This window comes from Salmo salar, chromosome ssa04 (genome assembly GCF_905237065.1).
Source record: "Salmo salar chromosome ssa04, Ssal_v3.1, whole genome shotgun sequence".
Lineage (NCBI taxonomy): Eukaryota > Metazoa > Chordata > Actinopteri > Salmoniformes > Salmonidae > Salmo > Salmo salar.
The window spans coordinates 79,081,639-79,092,882 of NC_059445.1; the positions used below are offsets into that span (position 1 = coordinate 79,081,639).

An 11,244-nucleotide genomic window follows, 5' to 3' on the forward strand; every position below is an offset into this window, starting at 1 on the left:
CTGAAAAGTGTCTTCCACATTTAACCCTCTAAATCAGAGAGAAGTGGGGGGGGGGACTTTAAACCCTCTGAATCAGAGGTACGGGGGGCTGCCATAATTGACATCAAGTAGTCGGGCCCCCCGGAACAATTGGTTAACTGCCTTGCTCATGGGCAGAACGACAGATTTGTACCTTTTCAGCTTGGGGATTCGATCCAGCAACCTTTCGGTTACTGGCCAAACGCTCTAACCACTAGCAAGGTCAGTACAGGTGCATCAAAGATGGGACTGAGAGACTGAAAAACAGCTTCCATCTCAAGGCCATCAGACTGTTAAACAGCCATCACTAGCACAGAGAGGCTGCTGCCAACATACAGACTTGAAATCATTGGCCACATTAATAAAATGGAGCACTAGTCACTTTAATGTTTACACATATTGGATTACTCATCTCATGTGTTTACTGTATTCTATACTGTATCTTAGTCTATGCCGCTCTGACATTGCTCATCCATATATGAATATATTCTTAATTCCTTTACTTAGATGTGTGTGTATTAGGTCGTTTTTGAATTACTTGTTAAATATTGCTGCACTGTCGGAACTAGAAGCACAAGCATTTGCCTACACTCGCAATAACATCTGCGACCAATAACATTTGATTTGAATTCCACTTTGGATGGTGTATCAATAGACCCAGCCACTACAAAGTTACAGGCGTCCTTCCTAACTCAATTGCCTGAGAGAAAGAAAACCACTCAGGGATTTCACTACGAGGCCAATGGTGACTTTAAAGTAGTTAGAGTTGAATGGCTGTGAGCAACCTGCGGATGGATCAACCTTGTCGTGACTCCACAATACTAACTTAAATGACAGAGTGAAAAGAAGGAAGCCTGTATAGAAAGAAATAAAAAGGTAGCAAAGAAATGAACATCATGTCCTGAATAAAATGTGTTGTTTGGGACAAATCCAACAGAGCACATTGAGCACCACTTCATCTTTTCAAGCACGGCAGTGAATGCATCATGTTATGGGTATGCTTGTCATCGGCAAGGACTAGGGAGTTTAGGATAAAAAGAAACAGAATAGATGGGCAAAATCTTAGAGGAAAACCTGGTTCAGTCTGCTTTCCAACAGAGACAATTTCACCCTTCAGCAGGACAATGACCTAAAACAATGACCAAATACACACTGGAGGTGCTTACCAAGATGAAATTGAATGTGCCCGAGTGGCTTAGTTACATATTCAACTTAAAACGTACTTGAAAAATCTATGGAAAGACTTGAAATTGGCTGTCTAGTAATGATCAACCACCAACTTGACAGCGCTAAAATAATTTTTAAAAGACTGCAAATGTTGCACAATCCAGGTGTGCAAAGCTCTTAGAGACTTACCCAGAAAGACTCACAGCTGTAATCACTGCCAAAGGTGATTCTAACATGTTTTGATTCAGGGGTGTTAACACCTAAGTAAATTTGATCTATTTTATTTTCAATACATTTGCAAAAATGTCTAAAAACATTGTTTTCACTGTCATTATGGGATATTGTTTGTAGATGGGTGAGAAATCAATTTGATCCATTTTGAATTCAGGCTGGAATAAATGATGGAATAGGGGCACTGTACTCAGGATTCACATACCAAGACTTTTCCAGGATTGTCATGACCATACAAACTCCGTTTTCTGACCAAAAAGTAACCTATAACTGGTCAAAAACGTACTAACTAGCAAGGAATATGAACACGTGGCTACACACGGGTCTGCGCTTTGACTGCAAAAGTGCATTTTGTGACTGCAGGTGATGGAAAGACTGCCCGTCAACGCAGAAATCTGAAGTGAGCAACACATTGCGTCTGGAGGACACTTATCTAATTATTTCATATTGTGATTTCAATCTATAGTCTACTTGTCCAATTATTATTATTAATAATAATAATAATAATAATAATAATCATAAATCATATTTTGACTTGCCCCCAGACAAGCGATATGAGATGTCAAGCCCTGCCTCCACTGAGCTCTTAGTAAAAGGCCAGGCCCACTCAACCAGAGCATAGCCATACTGGATTTGTTTTTAACTAGGCAAATGAGTTAAGAACAAATTCTTATTTACAATGACGGCCTACCCCGACGACGCTGGGCCAATTGTGCGCCGTCCTACGGAACTCCCAAACACAGCCGGTTGTGATACAGCCTGGAATCAAACCAGGGTCTGTAGTGACGCCTCTAGCACTGAAATGCAGTGCCTTAGACCACTGTGCCACTCGGGAGCCCAAAATTAGCAGTATTGTGTGTGCCTGTATTAATGTGCCATTATGAATACAAAATTCACCAGTATAAATTGCAGAGGAGATGCTGACATGAATCAAAGACATTACAGCCATGATGCAAATTCTGAGTACAAACAATGTCAGTCATCCTTTGTGCCATTCATTTTATCCTGTCTCAGCTTTGAACCTGAAAGCATTTATAAACACAAAGCAAGACTTAGTAGGTTCAAAATTGCTGAACATAAACTATATAATGTATTCCATAAATTACATTCATATGCATGAGACACAAGCATGAAAAACAGGGTCCTAGTTACAGGCTACAGCTGCAGTGTTTTTCCTGGTCAGGGCACACTAGAGATAGATTATTTTGGGTGTAGTGCTGAACTATTGGCTAACACCGCAAGCCTGTTTGATAGTTTGGATATGATCATCGTAGTGTACAGTATTTGTTACGGATGTGATATTTAAAAAAATATATATATTACACACACACACACACACACACACACACACACACACACATACATACATACATACATACATACATACATACATACATATCACAATGTCACTGGAGAGTTCATCTACTCTGAGGTGCAAAGCCCCCAGTCTTTTTAAAAAAGACTATGTCTAATAAGTAACTTATTTCCATTAAATTAACTTAAATATATTTTATATCATTCATTTCCCTGAGCCTTCTTTGACCCTTGAAATGCTCTGTCTGATTGTGTGGCTGTTAGAAGAACAAATTAAGATATTTCCATGCCTGATTGGCTGATAGGATGGTTTAGAGCACACCCCTGAATGGTCATTGGTCTATTATAATAAGATTGGATTGTGACATTATGATCTGGGCCAAAAACTCCACCCCTCCTGAATAGATCATTCCCATTTTGTGTAAGAGCCATATATCTATCTATCTCTCTATCCATCCATCCATCCATCCATCCATCCATCCATCCATCCATCCATCTATCCATATATCTATTTATCTATCTCTATCCATCTATCTATCTATCTATCTATCTATCTATCTATCCATCTATCTATCTATCCATCTATCTATCCATCTATCTATCCATCTATCTATCTATCCATCTATCTAGGAAAATCACATTAACTGCACTGCCCCTTTAACAGTTCATGCAAAGTTCATGGCCACTCAAAAAAGTGCAAACTTCTATAGTAGCCAAGAAAATTCACAACTCATCTGACATTTACCAACCGATTAAATTCATTAGTAAGCATGTAACATTACATTTACCTTGGGGGGGACCACTTTAAAATATGTTTATCATAAGATGGACCACTAGAAATGTATTGTAAGTGTATGGGTGAATTTGTCAAAATGTGCTGCTTAAAATGTACACAGTTGCTATAAATGAGAACTTAAAGGCCTGCAGAAGTGGCATGACCAATTGCAGTAGCACTGAAAAAGGTGAGGAGTGTGTGTGTGTGTGTGTGTGTGTGTGTGTGTGTGTGTGTGTGTGTGTGTGTGTGTGTGTGTGTGTGTGTGTGTGTGTGAGCAAGGTACTGACCTACATAGTGCAGGTAGAGAGCCAGGTACTTGTACTGGAAGAGGGGGTTGTTGTTGAGACTGCTCCTCTGGATCTTCTGGAAGAAGGAGCTGACATCCCAGCGGTAGAGTACCTCCAGCAGCATGATGCTGGGGACCCGTAGCCCCACGTTCAGCACCGCTTCCAGCTTGTCCTTCAACGCCATGGCCCCGACACAGCACGCTACAACCTAAGACTGAACAGGGCGGATAAGGAGTAGGGAGAAGAAAGCAAAAGGTGAGCAGTCTCAAGTGCTATTACATGTAGGCTAAATATTTGTTTTTATTAAACAGCAGCAAAATTCTGTTTTCTCAGAGCTCCAATTCCATAGATTCACCTATGTTATGTGGTGTTTCATAAACCCATTCCCAGGGAAGCATGCACAAGTTGCTGTAAAGGATTGATAAACACAGTTGTATTTGACCAAGAAGAACTTAACACTTCAAGCCTCTGCCTGCATGTTCAGACAAATCGAGTCTAACGAGGAAGGAAGGAACTATATAGACTAAAAATGCCTGCACAGAAAGTGTTGTAATTCCACAAGTCAAGCCTGAAGTACAGGCAATGAGACCATATTAGGCAACATGGGGCTGGATGTCACTTTCACAATAAAATTTAAAATAAAGGAAAAAGAGTGGACTTGTGGGAATAGATGTAATAAATGTTAATTTCTGCATTTCATTTATTGTCACCTCTCACTATGGGTCTACATAGCGGGCAATTTTCCAAGAATCCTACATGCTTGGTTGAGCAGGATCAATGTGAATGAAAAGCTATTCATCTGCCCCACAGCCAATCATCCCAACTGGTCCCAGCATCTGCCTGAAACTGTAAACATTCCTTCCATAGTGGAAAGTTAGTAAGGCGTATGATCATGATGCTGCTTGCCTGTCCTTTCACACGGTCTGTATTACACCCATCATGTAAAAAAAAACATGCTAATAAAGACAGACACTGATGGAGGGTATACCCCATTCCATAGAATTACATATAGAACTTATTTAATGGATCTCTGAGATCCCATCCCCCTGGCCCTCATTTTCAGACCATACAGGTCCACGGTAAAAACAATAGCTTAAACACTGTACTTATAAGTAAACTGGCTAGCTAACGTTAGCTACATCACTTTGGAATTCACACGTATCAGTCATGACTGACTGTCCAGAAACGTCCCGTTAACTAATAAGACCACTTCTAATTATGATTACATAACCGAAATGACGTGAAATACGGTCATACCACCACCAGTTACCGGATCACGTTCTGCTGAGGGTGAAGTTATTAAAGCGATTCAAGTTTAGCTCGGCGTCTAAATACGCTACATGGACGGCTTGTTGTTGCTTGGCTCTGAGCGTTATGACATTAACTTTAGTAACATCGCCTAACGTCAGCCACGGCTAGTTAACCGAAACCAGTTGTGCCCCGCAAGAAAGGTGCTGAATAATCACATCTTTATCGTCATCTCATTTTCAATTCTGTTATGTAGCGATCTACAATTATGTGAATTTGACGGGTCGTAAAATGAGGCAAGATGCTAAAGAAGTCACTGCATCATGCATGTTAACATAGCGGATGGGCAGAGGTAGGACTTAGAAAACTGCACTGGGTGGCATCTAGCTAACGTTCCGTCAAAAGCTAACATTAGCTAGCTGCTAAAACATCCTTACTAACTGTTAACGTTAACATTACAAACATCTGGTATTGCTAAGTACCACCATGCATAGTTAGCAAACAAAACACGTAACCACAACATCAACAGCTGCTCACGATAAAAATGAATTTAAGTTAGCAACAGTTGGCTAGAAGCATTGCTTGTTACGCCTTATAACCGCACTGCATGTGACGACGTGTAGCTAGTCAGCTAGCGAAGTTAGCTTGCTGTCGCGTTATCAACGTTGTCCCACGGAAAAGCAAAGAACCTACATTGCGAGAACGACGTTAAACTCAGTTTGATGATGTTTCTCCGGTCGAATATCAAACATTTTAACTAGGCGTCTCCCAAATGAACGGTTGAAATGATGTCATTTTCTCGGTGGGTGGAATCGTCCGCTCTCCTCACATCTCACCCAGCTAGGTAGCGGCTTCATCATGAACAAGTGTCTATTGAGCATGCGCAGCTTCATCATGAACAAGTATCTATTGAGCATGAGCGGCTTCATCATGAACAAGTATCTATTGAGCATGCGCAGCTTCATCATGAACAAGTGTCTATTGAGCATGCGCAGCTTCATCATGAACAAGTGTCTATTGAGCATGCGCGGCTTCATCATGAACAAGTATCTATTGAGCATGCGCAGCTTCATCACGAACAAGTGTCTATTGAGCATGCGCGGCTTCATCATGAACAAGTATCTATTGAGCATGCGCAGCTTCATCACGAACAAGTGTCTATTGAGCATGCGCAGCTTCATCATGAACAAGTGTCTATTGAGCATGCGCGGCTTCATCATGAACAAGTATCTATTGAGCATGCGCAGCTTCATCACGAACAAGTGTCTATTGAGCATGCGCGGCTTCATCATGAACAAGTATCTATTGAGCATTCGCAGCTTCATCACGAACAAGTGTCTATTGAGCCTGCGCAGCTTCATCACGAACAAGTGTCTATTGAGCATGCGCGGCTTCATCACGAACAAGTATCTATTGAGCATGCGCGACTTCATCACGAACAAGTGTCTATTGAGCATGCGCGGCTTCATCATGAACAAGTATCTATTGAGCATGCGCAGCTTCATCATGAACAAGTGTCTATTGAGCATGCGCAGCTTCATCATGAACAAGTGTCTATTGAGCATGCGCGGCTTCATCATGAACAAGTATCTATTGAGCATGCGCAGCTTCATCACGAACAAGTGTCTATTGAGCATGCGCGGCTTCATCATGAACAAGTATCTATTGAGCATGCGCAGCTTCATCACGAACAAGTGTCTATTGAGCATGCGCGGCTTCATCATGAACAAGTGTCTATTGAGCATGCGCGGCTTCATCACGAACAATTATCTATTGAGCATGCGCAGCTTCATCACGAACAAGTGTCTATTGAGCATGCGCAGCATCATAATGAACAAGTGTCTATTGAGCATGCGCAGCTTCATCATGAACAAGTGTCTATTGAGCATGCGCAATTCATCATGAACAAGTATCTATTGAGCATGCGCAGCTTCATCATGAACAAGTATCTATTGAGCATGCGCAGCTTCATCATGAACAAGTATCTATTGAGCATGCGAGGCTTCATCACGAACAAGTGTCTATTGAGCATGCGCAGCTTCATCATGAACAAGTATCTATTGAGCATGCGCGGCTTCATCATGAACAAGTATCTATTGAGCATGCGCAGCTTCATCAAGAACAAGTGTCTATTGAGCATGCGCAGCTTCATCATGAACAAGTGTCTATTGAGCATGCGCGGCTTCATCATGAACAAGTATCTATTGAGCATGCGCAGCTTCATCACGGACAAGTGTCTATTGAGCATGCGCAGCTTCATCATGAACAAGTATCTATTGAGCATGCGCAGCTTCATCATGAACAAGTATCTATTGAGCATGCGCAGCTTCATCACGAACAAGTGTCTATTGAGCATGCGCAGCTTCATCATGAACAAGTATCTATTGAGCATGCGCAGCTTCATTACGAACAAGTGTCTATTGAGCATGCGCAGCTTCATCATGAACAAGTGTGTATTGAGCATGCGCAGCTTCATCATGAACAAGTATCTATTGAGCATGCGCGGCTTCATCATGAACAAGTATCTATTGAGCATGCGCAGCTTCATCATGAACAAGTGTCTATTGAACATGCGCAGCTTCATCATGAACAAGTGTCTATTGAGCATGCGCAGCATCATAATGAACAAGTGTCTATTGAGCATGCGCAGCTTCATCATGAACAAGTGTCTATTGAGCATGCGCAATTCATCATGAACAAGTATCTATTGAGCATGCGCAGCTTCATCATGAACAAGTATCTATTGAGCATGCGCAGCTTCATCATGAACAAGTGTCTATTGAACATGCGCAGCTTCATCACGAACAAGTGTCTATTGAGCATGCGCAGCTTCATCATGAACAAGTATCTATTGAGCATGCGCGGCTTCATCATGAACAAGTATCTATTGAGCATGCGCAGCTTCATCAAGAACAAGTGTCTATTGAGCATGCGCAGCTTCATCATGAACAAGTGTCTATTGAGCATGCGCAGCATCATAATGAACAAGTGTCTATTGAGCATGCGCAGCTTCATCATGAACAAGTGTCTATTGAGCATGCGCAATTCATCATGAACAAGTGTCTATTGAGCATGCGCAGCATCATAATGAACAAGCGTCTATTGAGCATGCGCAGCTTCATCATGAACAAGTGTCTATTGAGCATGCGCAGCTTCATCATGAACAAGTGTCTATTGAGCATGCGCGGCTTCATCATGAACAATTATCTATTGAGCATGCGCAGCTTCATCACGAACAAGTGTCTATGGAGCATGCGCGGCTTCATCATGAACAAGTATCTATTGAGCATGCGCAGCTTCATCACGAACAAGTGTCTATTGAGCCTGCGCAGCTTCATCACGAACAAGTGTCTATTGAGCATGCGCGGCTTCATCATGAACAAGTATCTATTGAGCATGCGCGGCTTCATCACGAACAAGTGTCTATTGAGCATGCGCGGCTTCATCATGAACAAGTGTCTATTGAGCATGCGCAGCTTCATCATGAACAAGTATCTATTGAGCATGCGCGGCTTCATCATGAACAAGTGTCTATTGAGCATGCGCGGCTTCATCATGAACAAGTATCTATTGAGCATGCGCAGCTTCATCACGAACAAGTGTCTATTGAGCATGCGCGGCTTCATCATGAACAAGTATCTATTGAGCATGCGCAGCTTCATCATGAACAAGTATCTATTGAGCATGCGCAGCTTCATCACGAACAAGTGTCTATTGAGCATGCGCAGCTTCATCATGAACAAGTATCTATTGAGCATGCGCAGCTTCATTACGAACAAGTGTCTATTGAGCATGCGCAGCTTCATCATGAACAAGTGTGTATTGAGCATGCGCAGCTTCATCATGAACAAGTATCTATTGAGCATGCGCGGCTTCATCATGAACAAGTATCTATTGAGCATGCGCAGCTTCATCATGAACAAGTGTCTATTGAACATGCGCAGCTTCATCATGAACAAGTGTCTATTGAGCATGCGCAGCATCATAATGAACAAGTGTCTATTGAGCATGCGCAGCTTCATCATGAACAAGTGTCTATTGAGCATGCGCAATTCATCATGAACAAGTATCTATTGAGCATGCGCAGCTTCATCATGAACAAGTATCTATTGAGCATGCGCAGCTTCATCATGAACAAGTGTCTATTGAGCATGCGAGGCTTCATCACGAACAAGTGTCTATTGAGCATGCGCAGCTTCATCATGAACAAGTATCTATTGAGCATGCGCGGCTTCATCATGAACAAGTATCTATTGAGCATGCGCAGCTTCATCATGAACAAGTGTCTATTGAGCATGCGCAGCTTCATCACGAACAAGTGTCTATTGAGCATGCGCAGCATCATAATGAACAAGTGTCTATTGAGCATGCGCAGCTTCATCATGAACAAGTGTCTATTGAGCATGCGCAGCTTCATCACGACCAAGTGTCTATTGATCATGCGCAGCTTCATCATGAACAAGTGTCTATTGAGCATGCGCAGCTTCATCATGAACAAGTGTCTATTGAGCATGCGCAGCTTCATCATGAACAAGTGTCTATTGAGCATGCGCGGCTTCATCATGAACAAGTATCTATTGAGCATGCGCAGCTTCATCATGAACAAGTGTCTATTGAACATGCGCAGCTTCATCATGAACAAGTGTCTATTGAGCATGCGCAGCTTCATCACGACCAAGTGTCTATTGATCATGCGCAGCTTCATCATGAACAAGTGTCTATTGAGCATGCGCAGCTTCATCATGAAGAAGTGTCTATTGAGCATGCGCAGCTTCATCATGAACAAGTGTCTATTGAGCATGCGCGGCTTCATCATGAACAAGTATCTATTGAGCATGTGTGGGAGAAAGGTAGACTTGCTGAGGGAAAGAAAAATAGAAATACATTAGCTAGCGAAAGAGGAGACTGGCAGCAGGCCCTGAGTGGAAATAACAGATGGCCACATGTAACCGATGTGAAACGGCCAGGCAAGCTGTATGTATGGCCATGACTAAATATATGCCAAGCGTAAGCATGCAATGCAGGCATTATTTTCATATCCATATGAGGAGAGTCTAGCCATCAATATGTTAGAGCTAAAAGCAGATATGGGCGTTATCCATTGGGTTGAAAGAAAAAGGTGGCAGGACGCATAGGGGGTTTTACCTCATTTACATAAAGGATGGACCTAATTATATTCTTAAAACAATTTTCCACGACACATGCGCAGATTCATCAAGAACAAGTGTCTATTGAGCATGCGCAGCTTCATCATGAACAAGTGTCTATTGAGCATGCGCAGCTTCATCATGAACAAGTGTCTATTGAGCATGCGCAGCAGCTGTAATGAACTCCTTGCTGGTCAGAGAGATGCTGTATTTTTTGGTTATTTTTATTGTCAACAGCTTCCAAATTTGTTCGTTAAGTTTGCAATGCTCAACAGAAAATACGATTTGAGATCTCTGGAATCAGGTAATTACAGGTGGAATATGCAAAAATCGCACTGCCATTTAATGTTGCTAAAATTCTAATAATTCGCCTAATTTCAGTTTGTGAAAATCATTGTACCATCTAAATCATTGTGAAATATATTTTCAATAACCAAAAATATTGTATATTCAGCTGTTTGAAGCTGGTGTACAAAACAGAAAGTAAAAGACGCAAAAACGAAATGTAAGTAGTTGTAAATGAGAACTTGTTCTCAACTTGCCTACCTGGTTAAATAAAGGTGAAAATAAATAAATAAAATAAAAAGTAAGGGAAGTATAGGAATAGCACACATAGAACATATCTACTGCTTCTTAGACTTCCTTTCATTAAGAATTACAGATCTATAACTAATATTTCTATGTGGATTTTGTCCGGGTCAACTAAAAAGTTACATATTGCAGCTTTTGTTTGATGTACACATGATGTTAGTATATAAACATTTAGCCCTAGTACCTTTACACAGGTAGACTTGCTCTGTCAGCCAAAACAGCCAAATACTCCATGTAAACATGAATTGATTCTGAATTGCAATTAGGTTCTAGAAACATAAAGCCCTTTACTTTCATATCAAATTAAAAGAATTCATGAATTTCACAAATGCAAAATATACACTCACTGTATACTGTTTTAATGGATTTATCACAGTTGCAGCCAACAGTATTGTTCAGTGACAACACGTTTCTGGCGGCCTTCTTCCATTATGAGCATGTTACACTAACCAAAAATATAAATGCA

General features: G+C 41.4%; 1 protein-coding gene across 2 annotated transcripts in view; it reads right to left on the reverse strand.

Annotated features, from left to right (window-relative positions):
- Window positions 1-5,940, reverse strand: part of LOC106603890 (RING finger protein 145) — a 39,362-nt gene extending 33,422 nt beyond the window's left edge. The window contains exons 1-2 of one of the 2 annotated variants that reach the window (XM_014198103.2): window positions 5,877-5,940; window positions 3,793-4,006 (exon numbers count right to left, since the gene is read on the reverse strand). In XM_014198103.2, the coding sequence (XP_014053578.1) occupies window positions 3,793-3,976 (184 nt within the window). In that variant the 5' untranslated portion in view covers window positions 3,977-4,006; window positions 5,877-5,940. Of the gene's footprint in view, window positions 1-3,792; window positions 4,007-5,733 lie in introns of both variants that reach the window. The other variant, XM_014198102.2, reaches the window with a different exon arrangement.
- Between the last annotated feature and the right edge of the window lie 5,304 nt (window positions 5,941-11,244).